The 27,642-nt window shown below is 32.7% G+C and overlaps 1 protein-coding gene across 4 annotated transcripts in view; it reads right to left on the reverse strand.

Annotated features, from left to right (window-relative positions):
• LRP1B (LDL receptor related protein 1B) overlaps positions 1 to 27,642 on the reverse strand; it is a 986,195-nt gene that overhangs the window by 92,696 nt on the left and 865,857 nt on the right. For all 4 annotated transcript variants that reach the window (XR_004592513.3, XM_034424500.3, XM_034424507.3 and 1 more), the window contains exons 53-63: positions 26,473 to 26,595; positions 23,749 to 23,889; positions 22,392 to 22,579; positions 19,917 to 20,100; positions 18,409 to 18,494; positions 14,041 to 14,163; positions 11,440 to 11,621; positions 8,887 to 9,086; positions 7,031 to 7,219; positions 5,627 to 5,775; positions 5,197 to 5,290 (exon numbers count right to left, since the gene is read on the reverse strand). Coding sequence is in view for 3 of the 4 variants with exons in the window: in XM_034424500.3 (XP_034280391.2) it covers positions 5,197 to 5,290; positions 5,627 to 5,775; positions 7,031 to 7,219; positions 8,887 to 9,086; positions 11,440 to 11,621; positions 14,041 to 14,163; positions 18,409 to 18,494; positions 19,917 to 20,100; positions 22,392 to 22,579; positions 23,749 to 23,889; positions 26,473 to 26,595 (1,659 nt within the window). In the remaining variant the exon portion in view is untranslated. The remainder of the gene's footprint in view (positions 1 to 5,196; positions 5,291 to 5,626; positions 5,776 to 7,030; positions 7,220 to 8,886; positions 9,087 to 11,439; positions 11,622 to 14,040; positions 14,164 to 18,408; positions 18,495 to 19,916; positions 20,101 to 22,391; positions 22,580 to 23,748; positions 23,890 to 26,472; positions 26,596 to 27,642) is intronic.

Consider the following 27,642-nt stretch of genomic DNA (forward strand, 5'->3'; position numbering starts at 1 on the left):
ATACCTTTTCCACCTAGCTGACCTTTGCTGATCTTAAAAAAACTAAGCTTGAACAAATTACTTTCCTGGGAAACAACTATGAAATCACAGAGGTATGAATTGAAGACGAAGTACAAAAAAAAGCATAAATAAATAAATATATTCCTAGGAGAGAAAAAAACATAGCAAATGGTTAGATGTTTCCATATATGATTAGGAGGTGAGCATGACACAAAAAAGATCTAATCTTTAAACACAATAAACTAAATCCAAAAAAAAGCTCTGTTTCTCATCAGTAGCACATATGCTTTCTTTTATTTGATTTGCTATAAAGGCAATATGTAAAATGTATCAACAATCATAATTTCTACAGGTAGTCTGTGACTTACAGTCATTTGCTTAATGAAGGCCTTGGAAAGGATGCTTCATAAAACGCTTTTGATCATTGCAAAATATCACACATACCACACCATCATCATCTGAGTGCTTGGCAACCTGTTCATAGTTACAGCCAGTTTCCAAGCACCTCATAAACCTGTGACTGCCATTTGCAATCTTCTCTGCCAACAAATTAGGTGTTATCTTATCTCTCCCTCTTGGCTGAGAAAGGGACGTTCAATTTTAACATAAATGGCCTTTTTGACTCCTCTTTCAAACCAATGGTCCTCTCTGTCCAGAATGTTCACCTTTTGGTTTGAACCTGTCTCCTGTCTCCAACATATTCCATTCCACAGTCCCAAGAAGGTTTCACACCCATTTGCATTCTGATTCAGGTGACCTTGACGGTACAGATAACTTTCCAAAGGATCTCAATGACTCTCAGAGAGCAAATGACCAACCTTCAGTATGCTACTGACCAGATGGCCACAATGAATATAAATCCTTCCATCCCCCCCATTCAGTCAGAATAAAAGAAGCTTCTTGGATGAGAAGGAAAACATTTTTAAAGAAAAAAAATCAAGAAAGTCTAGTTGACTTTTGAAAAGCACCGTTGAGACTGGACTTTTAGCACTAGAGCAGAGAGGCAGTATAGTAAGGTAAAGGGAATGGGGTGCCTTAGTGGGATGGAACTGGCTTTGGGAGGCCTAGTGCAGGATGTGCCCAAGTCTCTCTTCTTTCAGGGGCTGAAAATCTTGTTTGGATTTCATCAGGGATCATTTTCAACTCCTAAGGAGAGAGACACTGAAGTATGGTCTGTACTTGGTTTCCCAGAGTCTCCCCTCCATTCCCCCATGCTCCTTAGTTGGAACTATCTGCTTTACTACCTATGCTTAACCACTACAACCAGGGATGCCAGGATCACAGTCATTGAGCAAAGCAATCATGTGATATCTCACTCAATTATCACTTTGTTCAGTGATTGAGTTTGGGGTCCCAAATGTAGTAAAAAGTTGAGGATTACCTGTATATTTGTTGACATTCCTCCTCAGCAAAGTGCTTATAAGTCTATTGTATTTAACTACATTGTACTATGGTTTTTACCTCTATGTGTATAATGATCAATATTTCAAAGAGCCACCTTTTGGGCTTAATATCCTTATTAGAGGATATAATCATATACTTATTTACCCTGAAATTTTACTGCTATGAACAAAGTTTTTTAGTATATGTTTTAATATAATATACAATCTAGGAATTCTCATTTATACTGAATTATTTTGAACTGTTAACAATTCCAAAACTGCCTAACATAAATAAACAAAAGATATAATTTATATACTAAAATGATACCGAATGTTTGTTGCCGTTTGTTATTGTTTTCCTGCGGAATGGATCTGTAGATCTTTTTCTAAATCAACTTAAGTTCATGAGTAGTCTCATAATAGTAATCTCATGACTGATAACTGTCTAATTAAGAAGCATTCATTTGTCGTGACTTGAAACAGTTTTCCTTTTCAACACCTCTGAAGCATTAATAGCAAAAGGTAATTAAGAGCACCTAGTTTCCCCCTATGTAATCTAGATTTGAATAAAAGAGGCCACCTCTTACTTTGAATTTAAATTATAGTAAGGATGATGAGTATTGAGATGCATTTTGTATCTGTTGTGTAAAAATACATTTTCTCCTCTCCCTGAGGATTGATGCACACACTTAGCTATATCTTAGAGTATTGTTTATTTTAGCAGGGGAAATTCCCACCTTCTTGAGTATCCTTCCCACTTTACTGTTTTCAGGGAATGGGGAATGGGAGATCAGCAGAGTTGCTTAGTAATTGCCTAATTTGAAAAGGATGAGACCTGAGACTATTGACTTCTTGCTGAAGAATATAAGGCAGCTAGGTCTCAGGGAATGAGTTTATTGAATAACTGAACAGGAAGAACTAAGACGAACCTTCCAAGAGAGTGAAACAACAACCACAAACAGCCATGTGTTCTGAATGGCTGGTAGCTCAACCGAGAGGGCTAGAAAGTCAATCTCCTATATAGTTCATAATTGTAGCAGGTACAACATATCTTGAAAGCTGCTGATTGTCCAATGTACTATGTCTGGGTAGTTAAGTGACTGCTTTGTGTCAAATAAGCATAAACTTTGAAAGGAATATAAGGCAGAGACATTTGAGGAACTGAAAAATTGTATATGGAGAATGAAAGCAGTTTTTAGGGGATACCTTTCTTCTATTAGTCAAGAGTTGGAAAAGAGAACAAGAGAAAAAAAAATGAAAGCCTTTCTACTGATGTATTCTAAAAAGTAAAAGAGAAGAGGAATTAATAGGAATCTGAGATGTGCAATGTTTATAGAATGTTTGTCTTTCTGCCTGAAAAGAACTTGCAAACCTGAAAGAGTCCTGAAAAAAAGCCAGAAAATTAGCCTACACTCAATGGCCACACTTCAACTGATAAGAAAGGAGAAAGCTTTATCAGTTCAAAGAAAGGATGCATTACAATAGAACCTGATAGTGAAAGAAACTCTCCATTAGGAAGACTATCAAATGGAGGAGTAAGCCCAATGGATGAGAGTAAAGATCAGAAGTAAGAGACACAAATCATGTTCTGCCTCACTGGAACTCAGAAATAGTTTTCAGAGAAAAACAGAGAAAAAAAAAACTTTCAAAGAAAATGGGCTCTGAGTGTTCACAAAAAGGAAAAAGAAGCACTGTAAGAGAGTAGATCCCTAACAGCATACATAATGCAACTGTTACCGTATAAGAAGAAAAACAGAAAAGTCAATGTAGCTGATAGTTAACTAGTATCAGCAACTGAAACAAATACATGCTGACATAAATCTATTAGTTTATTGTCTTTTAGGGCCAAGGATCAAGATATAACAGAATGCCTTCCAAGTTAGCAAGTGCTTTTCTGCTAATACACATGGGACATAGAATACTGCAGAGAAGTGATTCAACCACAGCACTATAGATTTTGAAAAAAAAAATCTCAGGAAAAAATATTAAAACTGTGGGGTCCTTAGCTAGTATTCTTATTCATTTTCTAGTCCACAGAAGAGGAAAGTTGAATATAGCAGATCAATTTCTAACTTTCAAATTGTATTGAAGAGATTTTATTTTCTGAGACAATCATCTGAATTACCTACACGATAGATTGACTGGCATCTCGCAAGAACTTATGAAAATGTATTTGATCGAAATGTGAAGAGCTTCGTTAGAAAAGCTGTATAAAGAATGTTTAGGGGGCTTGCAGAGGAGGGAGGGGGAGGAAGTGGAAATGAAAATCCTGAAGGAAGGATCTCAATTAAAAATTTCTACACAGTAAAATCTGAAAGAATTGGTCAATATATTTCATGGCTTTTCTTGTGAATACTGTAATACTCTGAGTAAAATGTTCAGGGAAATAAACCAGATGAGTCTAAATTCATATCATTTAATGTAAAAGACATAATGGAGCCCTGATAGGATGACTCTCATGACTGAAATATAGATGAAGGAAATGTGATAAAAAGAAACAAAAACAGGAAAAATCATGTTGTTCATACATCCAAATGTACTCACAATGCTATAGAGTCTCACAATGCTATAGAGACTATTAGGATTAAAATAAACAAATAAAAGTAATGCTCTTGTAAATGTCTATCATCCCATCTATGCCAAAGAGGATATAGATATTGTCTTCCAAAAGCAAATTGCTGTTCTTTTAAAGAGGCATAAAATGACAGGAATCAAAAAGCTTAATTGTTCTAATACCTGCTGAGACAAACTCTTAAAAAGCATAACTATTTCTCTTTGTTTATGTTATGTATTTTATCAGCATTAGTATAGATGGAAATTTTTATTTTTCCCAAAACATTTCTGCGATAAAATATAAAATAAAGGGTATCCTTGTTTTGGGTTCCTATTTCTTTGAGAACATTCTTTACTTGCTTCAAAATAATTCATGAAATTCATCTATCTGGTAACAAAATGTAATCTCAATATATTTATTTGTATTTGGCTAACATTCTGGAAGTTTCTGTTGAATAAGGGTGACTTAAAGTTCTAGCAAATCTGTCCTAACACAGTTAGTGCAGCCTAATACTGCTTGAGTACGACTAAAGATAGAAAATCTGAATTTAATTGTGATGCAATCTTTATATCTAGTCCTGATTTTGGACCTGTTAAACTGAAGAAACTTCTTGGATGAGAAGCAAAATGTTTTCAAGGAAAAAGTCCAGTTGCATTTTGGAAAAAGCATCTTTGGGACAACCATGACCTAGATGACTGAGAATCTCCATAGATAGACATGACCTGTTTTATGTTGTTGCTGTGTGAAAAAGTTTGGATGACAAACTATGTATATCACTTTAGATGTAAATGAAACATCAATGTACAAATAAATAAACATTATGACAGATGTTGCTTGTTGCTTTCTGACAGCATCATTTACTTCACACTTCTGAATGCTGAAAGGAGAATATTGTGAAATTATCTAATCGTCAACTGATTTAATCATATTTCTGCCACACTATAGAATATGGATAGCAACCATCCAAGCCTAATAAATCTGTTTTATATTATTAATTGCAGATTTAATACATATAAAGGGGTAGTAAAAAATCTAATTTTTGAAGTTCAATTGAAACCCCTACACTTAGAAAAAGTATGATCATTGAAAGAATTAAGGTACTGTATATTTTTTAATTATGCAGTAATATTCTTCATTTTCAAATGTAATATATAGTATGAAAAAAATCATTTTCAGCAGTTCTATCTTTAACACTTTTACAATATGATTGATAAGTCTGAAGAATAATATTCCTAAAATATTATATTCATTTATACTTACGACATTCTTCAGGTTCATCTGATCCATCTCCACAATCATCGACAGTGTCACATTTCCACCAAAATGGAATACATTTGTCAGTCCTGCAGCGGAACTAAAAGAAAAAAGTGTAATTAAATTTTTTTTAAAATAGATATACAAAGATCTGTGGGTCTGTCTATATATATTATAAGTAGAATAAAAAGGCAGTAACTGGAATCTGATATACTTTGAAATGTGATTTTAATTATTATAAGCAACTTTTAAAACTCATTCTTCCAAACATATAAATCTACTGTATGTGCTACAATAATATACTTCTGAGAATTAAATATATAGTATAGTGTTACAATTTTTTTAGAAGTGACATATATCTCAAAATATGTCAATGTACTTAAAATGAGATACTGAAAGTATTTTTAAAATCTTCCATTCGAAACAATATACATACTTGACTGGCTGTGCAATTTGATAAGCAGGTCTTATTATCTGCTGCGAGGTAAAAATTGGTCGGACAGGCACAAGTGTGAGTTTTGTTTGGGGCAAGAAGGCACAGATGACTACAGCCACCATTATTTAATGTACATGTATGTTTAGCCACTAGAAATACAAACAAATAACAATTAAAACATGCCCATAAAACTCAAATGAAGACTAATTCTAAAGCTATAATATTTTCCAGTTTAAAGATTCCTCTAACATGTTTGATACATACATTTTAGAAATATTATTTTAAAAGATAAGTAAGAATAATAAATTATAAAAACTGAATTGTTACTACTTTTCTATAAAAAATAGTTTGTATGACATAAAAACATTTTATATTCTATAAAACTAATTCAGACAATTGACTAATAATAACAGCTGTGTTCAGATATCTTCACACATAAACACAAAAAAGGAGCTGAGTGCACACTCTACTCAAATAACGTAGAGTGTGTACACAGCTCCTTTTTTGTGTTTATGTCCCACTGAAACATCCATGGAAATACTGAGAATTTTTGCAGTGCACACATTGTTATGTGTAAGCTTCCATCTCCTGTGAAAGCTTATACACTGCATGCAAAGTCTCCGTGCTCCAGAAAATATGTCTTTACTTTTGAAGATTGGCTTTGTTGGTATAATAAAAAGGGAAAGACAACATTCATTACTCATGTTGAATTCTGCACAGAATATATTGTATGAATAGAGCTAAAGGAAGTTCTAAATTTGAGTTAAGGTGAATTCTAGTCCTCAGTACATTTCTAGTTGTCCGGTAAATATGATTTGGAAGATGTTTTTGACCCAGGAAGAATCTGATCATTATACCAATATTAAAAATGCTGTATTCATTTCTATCCACAATGTTAGAAGAACCAGGGAGAATGGAGGAAGCTCAGTAAGTTATTAAAAACTGTATCTGATTCACCCTATTAAATCATAAAAGGTATTTTTTTTAAATTTGATTTATATGCCGCCCTTCTCTGGAGACTCAGGGCGGCTTACAATGCGTTAAGCAATAGCCTTCATACTTTTGTATATTTATACATAGTCAGCTTATTGCCCCCACAAACTGGGTCCTCAATTTACCTACCTTAGAAAGGATGGAAGGCTGAGTCAACCTTGAGCCTAGCGAGATTCGATCTTACTTTAATTGCAGAAAGCTGGTGTTAAATTACAGAGCTCTGTCTGTTGAGCTATCCAGGCTATTTTTTGAAGAATAGCCAGTTCTCTAGTGTGTATTTTACTTCTCTAACAATCTTAAACACTCTAAATAGTTCGTGGTTATTGCTAAGCAGAATTGAGTAAAAAGTCTGGTAATAGAGGAAGAGGCATTTGCTTGAATTAATATGTGATTTAAAAAATCAATTCTTACCATTAGGTTGCCTAAATGAATGATAAACCTGAATATCAGTTATGGCATGCCATGAGTTAATCAAGGCTACTTTATCTGCTCCAGAAATCTTGTGGGCACGGTTGACAGTTTTTGTTTTTCCATCTGTCCAGTATATATAGTCTTCAAATAATGTTAGAGCAATCACCCCTAGGACATGTTGATTAGGGACTGCAATAGAACATAGTAACATTAATGTTGAATTTTGAGAAAGACTTATAGTTAGAATATTTTTTATTGCAAAACCTAACCTAAAAGTACCATCTTTGGAGGTCTGGCTGTTATGCCTGAAGTTGCTGCACAATCACTATTTATCTTGTTTAACAGGTTATGTGTCTTTTAGTTTCTGCCTTCTTTGGAAAGTCTTTTAACAGTTGTTTGTCTTTCATTTTTCTCTTTACTGAATACTTTGTGACACTTTCTCCATTTGCTGAATTATCATTCTAACCTAGTCAATCATCCTGCCTGCATTTCTTCTTTATATATTTTCAATCTATATTTCCTTCTACAATTCCTAAGTTTCCTCTATCTTCTGAGGATAAAGAATTATGAAAATCTGACAAAACAGACACTCAAGTGATGTAAACTAAGAAGAACTCTCACTAAACTATTACAAAGTCACAGCGCAAATACAGAACGTCAAATTCAGCAAAATCTGTGGAGGATATATTTTAAAACATTGTCTCTCAAGAGAGAGAGAGAGAGAAATTGGCAGAAATTAGAGCAGACAATCCTGGGCAGCAAGGTGATAACAGCTATTCTATTGTGTTATTGTATGAATGGAATAATTTCTGTTGAAAATACCCCCAATTTTAGATATCCTCACGAAAACAATAATCCCCCCAGTTTTCTAGGCCAAGCAATTTAAAACTTTAAAAATCATTATCAAATTCAAACTCTGTCTACAATTAAAGGCATTTTTTTTCATAAGGAATTATGTTATGAATATGCACACGTTATTGAACAGGAAATATTCTTTTTTCAGAAAAATGAAATCAGTTGTTAAACCAGACAGCTATCAACAGCTCATAAAATTTAGTAATGCAAGTACTTAGGATAAGTTATTTGAAGACACAGAGGTGGAATTAATGTTAAAATTAAAGATTTATCTCATAAAATCATACCATGGGATTGGGACAACCGATGGTAATGTGATTTGTAGGATGACCAGTCAATCACTGAATCCAATATTCCCCTTTGTGTCATCCCACAGATCTGTATTACATAAACAATCAAGGCTTCTCTCTCTTTCCCTTGTCCTTATTTTTATACAGTTGCTAATGTGTCAATTTAGTGCCAAAGGAATAAACTGGTATTATTTAAATGCAGAATTCTGACATATGACATGAATAGCATAAGCTGAAATGAAGTTTTACTGATTAACTAATTCCATGTAAATATATCACTTTCAAATGATGCCAAGCTTAAATGAAAGCATCAATTAACTAGCAAAAACTATGAGAATGAATAACATTGTTAGAAAAGCAAGTGCTTTTCATACTATGCATATACATTGTCCTTAGCTTCTTCATATAGAGTGTATCAAAAGTCAAGCCTCATAGGCCAAACACAATGTGTGTTATTATTTATTTTTTCACACAAAATATTCATGTACAGGAATGTCCAAAAATTAAACAAGTAAGGAAGGGTTTAGAAGAAAATGACAAGCAATTTGACCTTTTAATGTAATTTATGGAGTAAATTGTCTATGGGATCTGCCTTTAGGAATTTACATTTTTTTTTTAGAAAAATGTAAGTTATAAAAGAATACTTTTCTGAAAAGAACAAATTTGGCAAAAAACAGGCTGTAATAGTTTGTTTCTTGTAATGTAACTAACCTTTATTTCTGCGGGTGCCATCCATATTAGCAAATTCAATATGATTTTCATCAGCCCAGTATAATCTTCTGTTGACATAGTCTATTGTAAGAGCCATGGGTCTAGATATCTGTGTTTCTATAACAACTGTCTGATTAGAGCCATCCATGCCAACTCGACCAATATGAGGATATTCACAGCAATCAATCCAATACAAATAACTAGGAAACAAAATTCATAAATATGGTGTTACTATATAAATAATTATACTAACAGTATCATTGGAAATGTTACAATTTATAAAGTTGTATGTATCACAATGTGATACTTTGTTTTTAAGTATCATATTGTTCACTATCGATGAGCTAAGTTGATAAATTCTGCTAATTCAGAACTCACAGACTCTATTCTCTCTCAAAAGAGTTGATAATTTATTTAATGTTGGTCAAAACCTTAAGGTCTGAGTTATGTTTCTTTTACTGAATTGACTTCACACATTCTCCCATAAAGCAAGAGATAATATGATCTTACAATGGCAAAAAAAGGGTACAATGGATTGAATTTTTTAAAATATCCCATTCTCTCCTGTATCTTTTCTTATGATAAATCAAAACCTTCTCTGTGCAAATTAATTTACAATGTTCAGCACTGAATGGAAAAAAATATTTGGAGTTAAAAAATGGCATAGGATCTGCAAACCATAAGCCAATATATCCCTCATCCGTCATTTTTTTTTTCACTGAGCAAAACATTCTCAAATAATCCACCCAAGCCATTTTCTGTTGTGGCTCAATAATTAGCCATGCTTTGCCCTTTAAATATTGAATTTAAAGATATCTCAACTTTCCACAATTCTTATAACATGTATTAACCCCTTCCTACCCAAGAAAATCTGTTTTCATTTTATAATTATTTTTATATTTGTATGTTTTGTTACATTGCAAGCCTCTCAGAGTCACTTCAAACTGTGAGATTGATGACATATGAATTTAATAAAATAAATATTTTTTAAAAAAAATGGTCACACACTTTCAGTGTGTTCTGTGATATTGAAAATATTCTGCATCCTTTGTGGGCTACCCTAGGTTTAAGGGAAAGGAAGGTATAGGTGGAAATAGAAAGTGCAATATAATTCTCCCACATATTTCATTTATGTTAATGTATGATGCCCCCAGTCTTACATAAATGGGATATCAACAAAATAATTTGTTGTTCAAAATATGAATCAACATAACACAGGTTATTGATGCTTCTTCTTGCAGTTTTATACTACGTTCATCTTCCAATATTGCTACATTTAATATATATATATATTACAACATATAGGTTGAATAAATAAGGAGAGACAATACAATTTTGTCTCATTCCTTTGTCAACCTGGAGTTTGTCTGTTTCACTATGTTCTGTCCATACTGTGGTTTCTGACTTGTATATAAATTTCTCATGAGTACTATTAGATCTTCCTGGGTTGCCAATGTTCTATGCACTTTCCATAATAGAATATAATGTATAGTTTTGGACTGTTATTAATATATTAATAAAGTATTGGTCAGAAAAAAGGCAATCAACATAATTAAGAGATCACATGAACAAAATTATATTGGTCACAGTGCTTCAGTATACAACTGAAGGTCTAAAACAAAAGGATATTGATTAAGGTTTTGCTGGTTCGTCTTCTTCAAACATCTGGGAAGGGACCAAATGAATGAGGAATATTGGTCAAGAAGGTGTCTTGAGTTTAGATTTCAATCTTACGAAAAATGAATTCAACAAATATTTATAAGCACTACTTCTTTGAGGTGACCATTCTTTCATTCTCAAATTTCCAGGCTTTCGCCTGACATACTGTACTTCTATAGAACAGCTAATAAAATAATGGGTAACAGAAAGGGACAAGGGATATCACATGCATTTTGACATTATCAATATGAATTATATACATATCATTTTGTATTACAATTATATTGCATATAATTCATGCCATTTGTATGATGTCATGTAAATAGTATTATTTGACATTGTGATTTCCATTCAGTGGTAGGTTACTACCGGTTCGCCCCGGATCAGGCGAACTGGTAGCAGAAGTGGTGGGAGGCTCCGCCACCTGCCTGGACCTCTTTGCACATGCACAGAAGCGTTGCACGCACGCATGAGCGCGCACCTGCCCGCAAGCAAACCCGTAGTGACTAAAATTGAAACCTACTACTGTTTCCATCGGATACCTATATATAATCCACAGTCACATGAAACTTCAATGGAGAGGTATAGCAGTTAATGGCTTTTAAATAATATTAAAAAATCCATTCAACTGAATTAATTCACCTGTTATTAGCTGTCAGACATTATTACTCAAATTTATGCTGGACAAATTTGTCATTATTATTTGGGGACAACCTGAAATTTTCAAATATTAAATATAACAATTATTTCCATTATCTTTCATTTTAGCTACATTAACTTCAAAAATGTTTCCCTTTAAACATTATTCTTGTTGAGAAGGATATGCTTCCTTATAAACATTCCTCAAACCAGAAACAATCAATTGCACTATTAATTTGTATGATAACTCCATACCCAATTTGAGGATCTAAAGAGAGATCTCTAGGGAACTTCACCCTTTTGCTCACAAGAACAGTGGGATATAAGCCATTGATTTTGGAAACTTCAATCATCCTTTTTTCTGTGTCAGACCAATAGAGATTCTTTCCAACCCAGTCAACTGCTAATGCATTAGGAACAGCTGTGTTATGAACTACCTAGAGAAATAAAAACTGTATAAGTATCAGAACATACATAAAAAAGGTGGAAAGCCCATTTTCATTTCCCTGAGATGAGAGTAAATAATTATACTACACTGGCAAATACAATTATGTAATTGGAAAGTTCTTAATTTTGAAAAATATTTGAGAGAAAATATATTGATTCTTATAGCATACTACAATTAACCAACAACAGAAAGCATTATATGGTAATTCTATTCCTGTTTTACATTTTTTTTCTTTCATTAAAAGTCCTTGCAAGTTTTCTTGGCAAGAGTTTTCATTACCTCCTTCTCAGGGCTGAGAGAAAGTGATTGGCTCAAGGTCATCCAGCTGGCTTTGTGCCTAAGGCAGTATAAGATCTTAGAATTTCTTGGTTTCAGAACTTATGTATGCTTTAACCACTGCACCAAGTTGTTTTTCACCACATAATTACTGCACTCTAAAGATTCACTTTAGGCATATCCCGATCAATTCTTTCTCTGATATGCAGAATCCCATCCCATCTTGTATTCTTAGAGGTTTCTTCCCATCCAAATGCACAACAACATAATTACCTGCTTTTATTCAACACATAACAGGAGTCATCAATATGATTTACTAACTGACACTATCAAAGATAACTATTGAAAACGTCCAAGATTTACTTTTATAAACAGGAAAGAAATGGGTTGATGTAGTGGTAACAAAAACTATCAGCCAAAGCACTACAAGTTACGATTGCATCCAGATGGCACTGGTTGTACTGTTTCTTTCATCTTCACCACCTCCAGTTTCTAAAGGTTAAGGTAGGCAGCCCTATTTCAGTCTATCAATATGAAACTATTATGGACAGTTTTGTCAAGCAAACCACCTCATTGGCTGCTGTTATATCTACAAATTCAACATTTTCTTTGTGCATGGAAAAGTAGTAGTATAATCTTTCAGGTTATAGGACATATAAGGAAAAAAATGAACCTGGATTAAGTATTTATCTGTCTATTCATCTAAATTATGGTCAATTATCTATTCTGAGATATTAAAAGTTCACTTTTTTCCCTATACAGCAACTAAACTTCCTAGGGAAAATTGTCTATTATCAATGTTATTTATACATAATCAGCTAACAAAAATGTTTCCATCATCATCTCTTGGAAAAACCACGACAGACTAACAGTTTAGTGAATAAAACTAAAACTATTGTGCAAAAATAAGAAAATGAGTTTGGGACAGTTCCAAAACCAGAAAAGTATAGTTATAAATAGACACATAATGCTGATCTCAATTCCGGCATCCATTGAGAAACCTTGGCATGAGTTAGGTTTGTTGAGAACTCTCATCAACAAGTCTAACTTTGAGTAGGATGTGGAGATCTGTAAAAATAACACAAATGGTTTTGAATAAAAATTTGCATAAATATGAAGTAAAAAAAGAAAATCCTGCATAAACAAATGAAATATATATTCTTTCTCTGCCGTATTAGATATGGGATTATTCCCCATTTATTTCTTGTTTTTTTTCACTGTAATCACTATATTCTTCATCTAACTCAGTCTGTCTGATACTTTAAATCAGAGAATAGATAGGTTTTGTATTTCATTTCAATTTCCATAATATGGTTATTTTTTATCTCATTATTGTACATATAGGCATTAATTAAATCATAGTTCAAAAAGAATTTTGATTTCAAATATGAATACATCTGGATATAAGTTTCTACTGTGATTAAAACAACTTCTAAAAAAACCAAACTTTATCTGTCAAACAGTCTAAAAACTAAGTCTAGAAATAAAAATTAAAAAAATAGGGAATCATTACTAAGAATTCTTAAATAAGGTAGTTCAATTGAATCAGATATTATGAAATATCCTGAATAAGCTATATGTTTTATAATCCTATGTATCAATAGTTTCATATTTGATTAAGAACATTGAAGAAAATACATATTGACTATGTCAACCACACATCTATTATACTGTATAACCTGCTCATAACCTGTCTCGAACTGCAAGATGCATAGCATGTAAATTTAATAGTGTGAGTAGTTGCAAATTCTTAAAGATTTACACTAGCACAAATACGACTAATATATATATGCTTTTAAAGTAGTATTTGAACCTTAAGTATTTATCACCCAAGAAATTGCAGTTGTGCAACTTAATATCACTTGATCTGTAGAGTAGAAAAAAAAAACAACCCAGTTTCATCTAGACTTAATTACACTCTATATAAATTGAGTTAAATTAATCATGGTTAATCTGTTCCATAGTTTCAATGTATGTATTCATAATAAAGCTAAGTCATGATCAAAATCTATTTTGCATGGGTAATAATTTTACTGGCTTAAACTGTGCCAGTATCCAAATGTCTTTCTACATGATGACATTAGCTTCTGATTCAAATAAGATTTATAAATCCATGATTACTTCCAAATCACCTTGACATCATTCCCATTCAGATTCATTCTGTTAATCCTACTTCCATTTGGTCTGCTGGAATCAATCCAATAGATGAACTCTTCTTTGTAATCAAAATCTACTGCAATCACATTATTTAGGCCCTGAAAAGGGAAAAAAATAACCTCAGCAGTTACTGTAAACAAATTAATAAAGTTAAGATAACTATTTCAATAAGATTAATTATCAAGTATTAATTAAGGGGATACTTAAAAGGGGGGGGTATATCTATTTTTCCCAAATTTTCAGATTTTTTATCGTTAACAGAACTTGGAGGAGGAACACAGAAGCAATTTCGGGTTAACCAACAAAAAATGATGTCCCCTTAAAATATACTTGTCTGATATCATGCTGTCCCTTCTGCAGTATTGGATGGGAAATTATATAAAAGTACCATTGGCTGAAAGGCTCTGCCCCTGTGATTCCAGAAAGGTGGAAACTATAGAACATGTTCTTTGTTGCTCCTTTTATGGAGATATCCAAACCAAAATCATCCTACCTCTGATATCCTAAGTCTGTGATGGCGAACCTATAGCATGCGTGCCAGAGGTGGCATGCAGAGCCCTCTCTGTAAGCACGTGTGCCATCGCCAGCTGCTCTTCTGATTTTTGGCATGTGCACTGGTCAGCTGGTCTTTGCATGTGCCAGAGTACCAGAAACCCAAAGATCAGCTGACAGGTTCACATGCCAACTGGTCTTTGGGTTTCCAGCACTCTGGCATGCGCGTGTTCCAATTTTGGCACTCAGTGCCGAAAAGGTTCGCCATTACTGTCCTAGGTACTCAGATTAAGCCTATGACCAAATGATGATTTTACAGTGCATGTAGCTAGGTTTTGTGCATCAACATGGAAGATCTGTTGGACGTGATGGGCCAATTTTCCATCAGTCAAATTCTATTAATTGTAATGCTAGATATTATCACATTTTTGTAATTTTGGATGTTAGTGTATTTAATGTAATTTTACTTTCTATATTATAATTTAATATAGGCTGCATTCTGAACCTCATTTATAAATGTAAGCTTGTTTTAAAAATGCATTTTAACTTTGTCTTACACTTTATTATATTTGTTATCTATTTAGATTCACAGAATACTCTGCTCATACTGGTCTATGACTTGGTCTAAACTGGTGTATGGTGAATTGAATTGAATACGCATAGGTGAAGGATTTTCTTCCAAAAGGCACTATTTATTACCTTTAATTTAATTACTACATATGGATGGCTAAATATGGCTGACTTCTGAAAACATAAAACAGAGATAAGAGATAAAACCTTCGAAAAATGAATAAGGAGACAGTAAGCAGCTATGAAAGCTAAACATGTTCAGAGATAAAAGAAAAATAAATCTAAAAATTCAGTGGGATAAAACTAAAATTGATAGCTACTTTAAAATACATATCAAGCTTGCTTTAGCTGTGATCTCATGAGTTCTGCTGAGTATCTAATATGAAGAGGCTCCTGAAAATTATAAGTTCCTATTGTTTGGCTAAAAGTACTGCAGAGAACTTTATAGGACAATAAAAGTCCCTAGGTTTAATATGAGATTACAGTGCCTTCTTGTTCCACAATCTTCCTGGCTCTTCATGAAGTATCAAGAGTCGAGGCCTTCTGACATAGTCATCTTCCATCTTCCACTGTTTTTCTCCTTCCCACAAAAGAATTTAGAATAGTATTCCTTGATTAATTGGTAGTACTTGGAAGCATCCCAAAATTTTAGGAAGCAAATATTGCTCAATTATTACTTCAGTTTGTTTTAAGGGTAAGTTAAAAGTTACATTATGATCTAAAATGATGCCTGCAAGCCATTTAATCCTAAAGCAATGTTTGTTTATCTGACCTTAATTGAAATTATTTTAGATCACAAATATTTTTGACAGCGCAAATCTGTATTTCCTTCCTACAGAAGATTGTCCAGCCTTAAATACAAAACATGCTGTTTCTAAAATGACAGATTGCAGTAATTTGCTCACTCCATCCTTCCTGCCAAATTATTATATTATTAATTTTCAGGGGTGGGAGGAATTAAAAACTGATTTTGTAGATAACACTACAAACTGCCTACTTATTAAAAAAAAACCCTTCTTGAGTATCATTGGATATAGATATCCTGATCTGTGTTCAGATACTGATCTTCAAGTCCAGGTGTTTTCAATCTGATATGGAGACGTTTAAAGGTCCATTCATGCTGTTTTTAACTCCCCACAAAGTAGGCTACCATAGGGTTGGTGGATTGTGGCGATTCTGCATGAAATATACTAAGGGAGAAGTCATTTGTGGTTTTTGAGGAGTATATTAGTAATATGTATTCATAATCCAACACATTTAATTTTGCAAGGATACAGTATACTTTAATGCTTGAACTATAACCATATTAGGTGGGCTGTATAAAGTAACTCTATTTGCTTTAGAGTTCTTCAATTTTCTGGAGATAACATTAGGTACAAACAGCTCAAGCTGGATCATTTGAAAACTGGCTTTCCAAGATAAAATCACCAGTAATAGAGAATACATGCATTTTTTTTTTACAACTGCACCCATTTTTTTCACATTTTATATGATTTGAATAGAATTTCATCATTATTGTGCCAAACTGGCTCAGCTGCTGTGTAACAGTTTTAAAGAAAATAATAAGTTTATGAGAGGCATCTGAATAATGAGAAGTCATGAAAACAGTTTCTCTTGCTCCAAAGTATTATTATGACATTTTGTGGGGGGAGGCAAAAAAGGGTAAATAATGAAACATATTTCTTCTCTTTTGGTCTTTGTATTATGTCAGTCCTTCAAAGTAGACAAGGTTAGGAAACAGAGAAATACTTGACCTCTATTTTACTAATATAGACTAAAATAAAGGATATTGAAAGCTTCAAAGAGTTTCTCTTTCTTTCCCTTTTGTACCCAAGAAAATCAAAGTGAGCCAATCTTCTTCATCCTTCCCTCCTGACCCAGGCAAATAGATGTTTTTGTTACATTTGCCATTTATTTTTGTCAAAACCATCTCCACACTCTTGTTCACATAATAACACGATGTGGAAGAGACAGAGCTTGTGTTGAAACAACATAACATATGTTTTGTCAGAAAGTCTCAGCTTTCTGTGGATGTTTCTAAATGCAAACTTCACAAGCATTTTTTATCAATTTGGAACAGTATTGGACTATAACCAAGCACATTATTTGCTGTATGCTCTGGTAATTTCTTTGGAAGATTTGTAATGGAATCATCTTCTTGTAACCACCCCATAATCCCTTGTGGGGTGGAGTCTGGGCAACTGAATGGAGCTGAGTGTTTACTGGCTGGATGCCTTTCCTGTTGCCAATGTGGAATTATATTCAGCAGATACATTTTCATCGTGCCCAGAGAGAAATATCTGCCTCTACCTAGGATTGAACTCACAGCCTCTTGATTTGTAATGGAAGACTTGTAATGGAATATTTGTTCTTTATTTAGGAAATACTTGGAGAAAAAGTCAGTTTTCCCCCATAAAATGTTGATATTTGGTCATGCAAAATTAATAATTAATTGCAATAGAAGTCAAACTTATAGAGCCTTAAGTGGTTAAATCTTTGTTCTTTCTGTTCTCCTCAATCTCTAAAACACAGTTGAGAATTAACAATAAGTTTCTGCAGATAACTTTGATTAGATGATAGGTTGCCCACCAAATCTAATCAAGTTGCATATGTTACTTAAAATAGGTTGATAGCATTTTCTTCATAAGAACGTGTTCAGAAACAATAACAGAAGAACCAGTGATTTGAAATCCAAAATACTAATAAACAACACTGAAGAGAACAACAGATAGGTAAAGCAAAAGTAAACAAACACAGACCCGTTCAGTAAAGGGGAGTAAATCAGTATGTTGTTGGTCAATATCATTATATTTACTCAAAAATCCTTTCTCTTTAGTTCTGTATTAACATGCAAATTTCATCTTAAAAATCCTGCAAAGATTGCATTTAAATATGTAAATATGTTTCAAAACCATAAATCTCTAATTGCTTTATTTCCCTACATTCATAACAATTCTGCTTATTAGAATAAAACTTGTATATTAAAATACAGCATAATCATTTAAAGAAACTCCTATCGAGTTATACAAGCAACTAATTTTGTTGTAATATACATGCAGAATTGATTTCAGTGGTATACTCCATGTATATTCATATGCTAAGTATATAACCTTTGGAGGAAAAACTTAATGCTATTGCCCATCCAAAATGTTTTTATTCACTTCTGCATTGACATTTCCTTATGATGATGCTGTACTGCTTATGTCCACTGTACCTTTTTAAAAAGATTTATGATTTATGTACACTGTCTAGGGATCCTTTGTGTGACACTTAGAGTATACCTGTTTCATTGAAGTATAGTTGGATCCATCAGTACTAATTTTTCGTATTTCATGATGATCAGCCAGAATTAAGAATGGCTCTTCATCTATATGAAAAAATAATGATAGTTTTTTATTTAATTTATAAAACTTTGGAATAGAAAAATAAATAGTGAAAAATTAAATGATGTACACTATGAACATTGGTATGGATAAAAAACATTAAAAGCATAATATTTCAAACAAGATCAAATATTAGTCATAAACTGAACAAGAGATTTAATTAGCACCTTTTTAAAGTACTTTAATATAGCCTTTGAAACACAGGAGAAGAATTAACACTCTATTAAGCTTTACTTCCAAAATGAATTTATAAACACAACTTGGCTTTCAAGGAATGAATAGATAATAGGTAACAGCTGACATAAAAAAGTTAGAATAATTTGGTTCAAAATTATTGCATATTTTAATTTCCAACAATTAATGAGTTCTATATTTTCCATGGAAAATATGGATTTTTAATGTTAATACACTTTGGAATATATATATGTAACTACTAGTTCTACCAGCTGTGTTCACCTTACTTTGTTCCTGTTCTTATCTGCCCAAAGTGATGAATTAGAGATGCACAAACACATGAATTGAAATTAGAAATAAATACATAAATAAATAATGCAAATTAATCTATTAATCTGCTTTATAATAAAAGAAAAACAAAACCAAAAGAAACATTCCTCTTCTCCAACTCTATCAGTAAACATAAGGGTAAAGAAAGTAATACTATTATTGGAATTTAGCCTTTATGCCTGATATTTATTTAATAAAACAATGCTTTCATAAACAACTCAATGAAAACTAATGAATCTGTATCTAAAATTAATCTCACAACTTTTGCTAGATCAGGAACTTCTGAATGAATTGCTATACAATTTTAGGAGACTAACTTATTTTTTTAGACAAGATAGAGAGCAGCTGTGCACATTAGTTATTGGTAAGTGGTACCAACTCCTTAAAGAAGGACAGGGAATGTTACTTTATTTACAATCACTTATATCCCATTGCCTGAGACAAGTATTTACAGAACTTTGCTTTCAAATAAGACAACAGCTTATTTGGACGGAAGATATAGAGGCTATGCTTATGCATATGCAATAATGTACAGGTGGAATATCTGACCCATTATCTACTATATTGCAAACTCTATCAAGAACTTAGAACTAATTTATTATATCCTTGTCAATCCAATAGAACAAAAAAATTCGGTTGTCCAATAAAGACAAACATGCATTGAAACAATTGCATTGTTTCATACTATCTCCTTCATAAAGGAACATACAAAAGCATATTCTGACAAATAATGCTGTTAATATTAGAGGGGATGTACTGATTTCATTGCTGCATTTTATACACATGTATTTTGCTAAAACCTATAGTTGCAAATAAATGTTTTAATACTTTAAAAATTAAGTCCTATTTTTTATGCTTAATTTGACTGTGACTTTAATAGTTTTGTAGCTGAAAAGATTTACCTGAAAGGGATTTGCATCCTTGCGGAAGATTAGGTTGCATTTGATAACCATCCATACACAAACATTTGTAAGTCCCATATGTATTGATGCATTGCTGACTGCATGGAAAGCCAGATGAACATTCATCAATATCTACACATGTTTTGCCATCCTCCTTCATATGGAAACCAGGCCAACATTTACACTATAAAGAAAAATAAAGCACATTATGTGTTAAGCATGTAAAAGCTTGGGCTATTTCCACCTCCTTATTTGCCTTGGTTAATGCAATATCAATTTTGTTGAAATGCTTTTAAAAGACATTATCCAAATCTCAGGATTCAAAGAAAAACGCATGGCTCATTTTGAGCTTTTTTCACACACACATAGGCAATATTTCACAATATTGTAATTTGTCTAATTGTTTGGATTTTTGGAATATTTCATAGCAAAAAATATGTATGTTTTTATTTATTTTTATTTTATTTATTTTTATTTGCCAAGCATGTATTAGATAACAGTATAAGCATAAACATGATTATGAATACATGAAATAGATACGAATAAAAGGGAACATTAGGACAGGGACGGTAGGTCATTTTAGGGGTGGGATGGATATAAAAAAGTGTAAAAAAAAGGGTGGGATGTATATAAAATGTTGAAACGGGTTCTGTTTCTCTTTTATAAAGCTGGCAGGAGAGTATAGTTTGTAGCATAAGTTTTAAGAAAAAATGCAGATGAAAAGAGAGCACTGAAACTTTTCCTCAGCTTGATTTTTTTTTTTTTGTTCCATTTTTTCTTAATTAGTTATCCTTCCCTCTGGATTCATATGTACATTTTGCCTGGTTCCATAAAACTGCTTTTTAAAAAACTGTCCTTATTGTTTTCTAAAAGAGAAGAGGAAGAAAGGATTTAAAGTAGCACCTAATATCAGGCAAATTTATAGCTCCATTTCTTTTGCTGACATACAGTAACAGCTCTAGCCCAAGGGATAATGTTTTAGAAGAAGAGGTTCTGCCTCATTAATAGTCCTAAAGATAGTAATATAAGTTCAGTTCTACAAAAAAAACAAATGACAAGATTTAAACTCTTGAAGTGTTTTTCAAATTTCTCTTTAATATGTTATTCTGAATGTTATTGCCTGAGATTACTTTGACTATAAATACATTAAATCAATATAAAATGGAATTTGCATGTTTCCACCATGCACCAAATTACAAAAGGTCCTGGGGGAGAGGACTTACAGTGAACATTTTGACATTCTCCAAGTTAGAAGACAGGGAGCATTAATAGAACATGATAAACTCATGAAAGAGCAACAAAAATAGACCAGATGAAATTCATTCATCTTTAATTTTCCAGGTCAGGTTTTTTTTAATCCTATTCAAAATGTCGTCATGCTAGAAAGGCACACCATTTAGTCAAATTTAGATAGACACTAAGTAAGCATTTATTCAAGGCTCTTAAAATTACAAAGTCCAATAGCTTTGGGGTACAATCACACTAGGCAGATGATAGGAAAGCTACAGGTTCTTTCCTGGAAATATCTAACAAAATTATATATATTTTTTACTGAACCAAACAGAGGCAGGAATTACTTTCTTCTGTATCTTCATCTCCCGATGTGAGAAAAAGTTACAAGCATTAGAACATGAGGATTAATGGTGAGGGAAAAAGTTAATAGGACAATAACCTCAACATTTGGAATTCCTTCTCATAAACCCAATTTAGCAAGTTTAATGTTTACTAGGCATTCATTTATAGTTTTAGTGTATTATATTTTTTGTAAGTCAGCCACAGTTATTGTCTGACATGGGTGGCTATAGAAATTGGATAAATAAATATATTTATTTTACATAGTATCTTATTTCAGTAGTTCAACTGTAAAAATCCATCAAGTCTTTCCTTTCACTAAATGTTGTGAGATTAACTTTAAACATAAAAGAATACAGTAATGAAGACATATTTTTTAAAATTACATATTAGACACATAAATTGGCATAGCCAAATACTTTAAAGCTATTTGTTATTTTCTCAACACCTCCAATTGATTACATTAGATTTTAAAATTAAACAGAAGTTTGCATGTTCTCCAGACTTGGATTAAGAGTAGAGCAGAGCAGAGCAGAGCAGAGCAGAGCAGAGCAGAGCAGAGCAGAGCAGAACAGAACAGAACAGAACATAATTCTTTATTAGCCAAGTGTGACTGGACATAAAAGAATTTGTCTCTGGTGCATAAGATTTCAGTGTACCTTGGTTCTCTTAAAAAAAAAATCTCTGTCTACAATTTTCAATTTATTTTTCTTCCAGAAAACTATTTCCTTTTCCTAAGATGCATAGAAAGTAAAATGAAGTATGGGCTATAAAGTTTTATTACTTTTATTACTATTAACAAAATATACAAATGCAAGCATCATATGATTAACGTTTCTATGTCAATTAGGGATTTCAAAATCTATTTTATAGTGTATTATTTTAAACTTCTAAACTACCAACCTTGTATCCAACAGGAAGATCTTGACAGTCTTGAGAACAGCCACTAATTTTCTTACTCAAACATTCATTTATATGGCAATTTCTCTCATCAGACCCATCACCACAATCCTGTTTGGCATCACAAACATCTTCTTGGGGGATGCACTTGCCATTTTTACACATAAAAAATGAATTGTTGCATGACTGTTCTAAAAACAAGAAATAAATGGGTAAAAGGAAACAGAATGCAAAAAGTATGTAACTATTCATCAGGTTTATGATCTATAGTTTAATTTACAAACAAATTATATATTTGCATATACTGATACAGATTTAAAATATTTATACAATATGTATAAATGTTATATTTGTAAATTGTAGTAGCTTTTATAAATCTATAAAACAGTACAACCTAGAAGTATGAATGGTTATGGAACATAGGGCACTAATTTCAATAAAACAGGAGTTTGGCAACTGTCTATATGATACATTTATTAAATATAATGCTTGATTCTTTTAAAAATGAAATTTTGTTTGTGATGGATTTTTTTCCCTGTTGACTTAGGCATAGGGCTAGCCCTAAGGTAGACCAGACCAGGAAATCAACTCCACAAATGGGCGGAAACTGCTTTTATTGAAATTGTCTATAATAAAGCTTTCAAGGCTGAATCTGTTTGCCTCCTCCTTCCTTACTGTAAATTCCTTACTCTCTATAGATGTAATAGTATGAGAATGACCTTGAGAGACAGGAGGAAGAGCCACAGAGTAGACCACTGTCATGTAAAATATACTTCAATCCATAGAAGGAGAGAGTAAAAGAAAGGAGTGGAGAAATACTTTCAATCTTGCAAGATTCTTTTGATGTAACCTTACAATAAAGATAAAGTTAATATTCCTTGTGTTTCTTGTCTGAATTATCTTAAAGGACTAGCAACAGGTACCAATGCCTTGTCTTTATAAATTCTAAAGCGCAGGAGATGACCAGGCTGAGCCCGAGGTGGAGTCAAATGCATCATTAGTCTAGTGTCCCTACACTCCTGAAAGAGATCTAATTTTAGTTCTGTTGAGCCTGAATATTTTTTCTATCTTTCAACCTCTCTTTCTTTGCACGTGCTTTGGATCAAAACATGTCAGTTTTCAAGTGATGAATTGAGGGAAAGAGAGAATTCACAAAGACCATCTGGATTAAGAGATCTGCAGTATGGTGCTATAGAAAGGACATGTCAAATAATAATAAGAGGGAATTGATGAATTACTCAATCAGCATGCTTTGTCAGTAGTCTGCAAGTAGAAATACTTATTTTAGTAACACTGCATCATTCTAGAAAATTATTTTGGACTTAAAAGCAAAATTGCACAAATATTTAAAAAGCTGAACCTGCACTTCTGCATTTTATATTAATAGGATCTTCATCTGAATGATCTGGACAATCAAAATCTCCATCACATTGCCATTGAGAATTTAAGAGACATCTTCCATCAGCACAGCTGAATTCTCCAGGATTACAATGGCGATAGCCTAAAACCAGAGTGATTAAAAAATTATTATAGTATCGCAAATGTTTAGAATTATATATATTCTAACCTTTTAGATATGTATACCATTTATAACCTTACAATTTATCTTTGCATGCAGGGTCTCTTATCCACAAGGTAAGACAAGAAGATTCTTTGCCCTTTTACTGATGCAAATCCTGCCGGAAATGAATTTTCAAATTCTTTATTATCTCACCCATTGATTTGCTTGTTTGGGTAATGCCTGTGCATAATCAACACATTCCAGTAAAGGATTACAGCCCCATAAGACTCTTTTCCATGACAGGAAGATGTTGCAATTAAATTGAATGGCAAAAAAAAAAAAAAAAAAAGAAAGAAAGAAAGAAAAAAAGAAAAAAAGATTTCAGCCAAGAAATATGGCAGAGTTTCTAACTATTAAAATCTAATTTCAGTGGGAAATTTTAGTGGGAAATTACAAAAGCAATAGCAACAAAAATTTTCTGGAACTCAAGGAATAGGTAAAGGTAAAGGTTCCCCTCGCACATAGGTGTTAGTCGTTCCTGATTCAAGGGAGTGGTGCTCATCTCCGTTTCAAAGCCAAAGAGCCAGCGCTGTCCAAAGACGTCTCCGTGGTCTTGTGGCTGGCATGACTCAACGCCAAAGGCGCATGGAATGCTGTTACTTTCCCACCAAAGGTGGTCCCTATTTTTCTACTTGCATTTTACGTGCTTTTGAACTGCTAGGTTGGCAGAAGCTGGGACAAGTAATGGGAGCTCACCCCATTACACTGCACTAGGGATTCGAACCGCTGAACTGCCAATCTTTCAATCGACAAGCTCAGCATCTTAGCCACTGAGCCACCGCATCCCTAACTCAAGGAATACTGTATGTGCAATTGAGCCTTGTCTGCAAAACACAGTAAGTGTTGTACATTGGAACTTAAGTTATTGGATTTCTATATTTCAATAGACAGAAGTTCTGCATAATACATCAAAACAGACTTCTGATTTTGCAACTCTTATGTATTCTACTTTTGATTAAATTGAAGGACAATTATCAAATCCAAAGCATGCAGTAAGCATTATGGCTCATTACATATCTGATCCTGAGCACTCTAATAATGCAGAATTGCCTATTTACTACGTAAGTCTTTCTCTATACATCTGTGATGCCTTGGCTATACTTTTCAAATATTACGGGTAAGGAAATACATGTTTTTCACAATAAACTGCTAAAATAAATAATATAATTTACTTCACTGTTAACCATTAAAATTTTGTGGCCTATATTCTGTTACAATGAACATGCTAAATTATTAAAATCTAATTTCAGTTAGTGGGAAATTACAAAAGGCATCAAAGAAATCATGTGGTATTGACAAATGTACAAGTAATTACATTTACTTTGAAAAAGTAGAAATTGTATTGATATAAAAATATTAGTTCAACTTTTACTGTTAACTTACTGTCAATAATTTTTAAATGAATTTAAATTTATTCTTCTCTGCTAGAATATGAGGCAGAGAATCTCAATTTCGATGCAGAGACAGGTGTCTATGTCTAAAAAAAATTCTCACACTTGTTTGAAATAAATTAATATATTATTAAAGCTTGAAAACAAAAATATATAAATATATGGAAAACTGTAATTATTAAAAAAAATCCCAGAAGTAAAGCAAAATTAGAAAATTATGTAATGTAATTATCTATAATCAGATTTTCTGGAAAAAAGAAGCCCAGTACAGAATTCAAACACAGCAAAATAATAAATTTCTCTTTGTATAATTCTTGCATAATCTGGCATTTTTGTATAATCCAGTTATACGGAAGAGTTTCAGGATAATCAGATCCTGCTGAAGTCACTGTTGGATGTGCTATTGGACTTGAACTGCATATAACATTCAGCAATTAAGTAAATAAAAAGATTAAGACAATAGTATGCAACAGTACACAAAGTAGAACAGGATTTCATAAGGTTCATTATTTAATAATGAATTTCTGCCTCCTATCAAATTTACCCAGACTTGCACTTACCCATACAGATGATATAATTCTGAAAGGTTGAGTTGACACACATCTTTACACATATGTTTGCATTAAACAAAGGTCAAATTTTGTTACCTTACCATATTGCTAATACTGAAACAGCATAATTCAAGTGATGAATCTTGCTAGCCCTTGCTTTAAATTTTAGCCTGCTATGGATTAATATACCAATTATACTCAATTCATACTTGAACAGATGAAAAAAAAATCCTTTATTAAATAAATGGAAAATAAATTATTCAAACATAACTATTTTGCATCATATCAAGGGATGGATCAAGGCACCTTATTGATGAATTCTGCCAGGAGAAATATGTCCAGAGTTAAATAGTTCTTTTTTAATTGATTGTTCAAGATTTCAGCCATAGCTGGATTTTTTCATTCAAAGCACATAGCTACTTTTCTTTAAAGCTTACAGTATAAATAAGAAAAGTATAAAAATAGAGTAACAATGTTATCTTATTGCATTGTTTTATTCTTTTATAATTTACTTTCTTTTTACAAAATCTAGATAATTTTTAAGAACTCTTTTATGGTGAATAATTGTCAAAGATACTTGCCACATTCTAGAGATTCATCTGATCCATCCCCACAGTCATCATCGTGGTCACATACAAACAGTTTAGAAATGCAGACTTTATTGTGGCATGTGAAAGTATTTTCATCACAAGTATTACTGGGTGCTAAGAAAAATAATAAAAGGGGAAAAATGAAGTTCCTGTAGCAAAAGGAAACATAACAACACTTTCCATATTGGACAATATTCAATCTTATCAAGAAAAAACTCAGACATTGTAATCCTTTAACTCCTCCCACCAGGCTTCCCTCAAAAGAACAGAAGAAAAAGTAAGTTGAAGTTAATACAACTGGTGCAAATATTTTAATTACACTCTTTAAAGGTTATCTGCATAGAATATTTCATATGCTTCCTGATGTCCCATGTGGATTTTCATTGTATGTAACAGGACTTTTGAAGTCTGATAATATGGTAGAAGAGAGGAAAAGAAAAAGCAAATTAGGTCATGTTTATATACACTTTCTGTAATGGGACAGTTTGAACAAATTATTTAAGAAAGAGCTGTGCTATTAACTCTGGTTCCAATGGAACAGTGGGGGAAAAGAAACAGTCAACAAATATGTTGTGGAGATTTGAGTTATCTTTATTATTATATATAGCAAAGTGGTCAAATGTTTTCTTTTCCCCTTATTTCACACTTTAAAAAAAGTCTTACCAGCCAATTATCACAACCAGTAACGCTTATTTTACACTTAAAAAGCATAAACCACACTTCTGCCAGATAATAAAATTAAGAGGATTTATAACATTTTTTTCATTTTTATATAAATATTCTAATCTTTTTCCTTTTAATGGATCATCTTAAATTCAGAGTCTTCTTTCACTTGAATACCGGATTGGAAGCAGTGGTGGGTTGCTACCGATTCACCCCGGATCGGGTGAACAGGTAGCGGCGGCGGGGGGAGGCTCTTCCCACCTGTCTGGAGGTCTCTGCGCAGAAGCATCATGTGCACGCGCCTGCGAGCAAACAGGTAGCAAACGAAATAGAAACCCACTATTGGAAGATTTTATTTCATATATGTGCCTTTAAACTTCTATTGATCACTATTGTAGACAATTCCCTCGATTCATTAAAAACCTACAAGTAGATTCACTGCAGATATGCTTCTTATTGAAAATCAGATCAATTTCTTTAGGTCTATTAAACCAGAGG

Source organism: Pantherophis guttatus, chromosome 1 (genome assembly GCF_059756535.1).
Source record: "Pantherophis guttatus breed Tessera chromosome 1, ASM5975653v1, whole genome shotgun sequence".
In the NCBI taxonomy this organism is placed as follows: Eukaryota; Metazoa; Chordata; class Lepidosauria; order Squamata; family Colubridae; genus Pantherophis; species Pantherophis guttatus.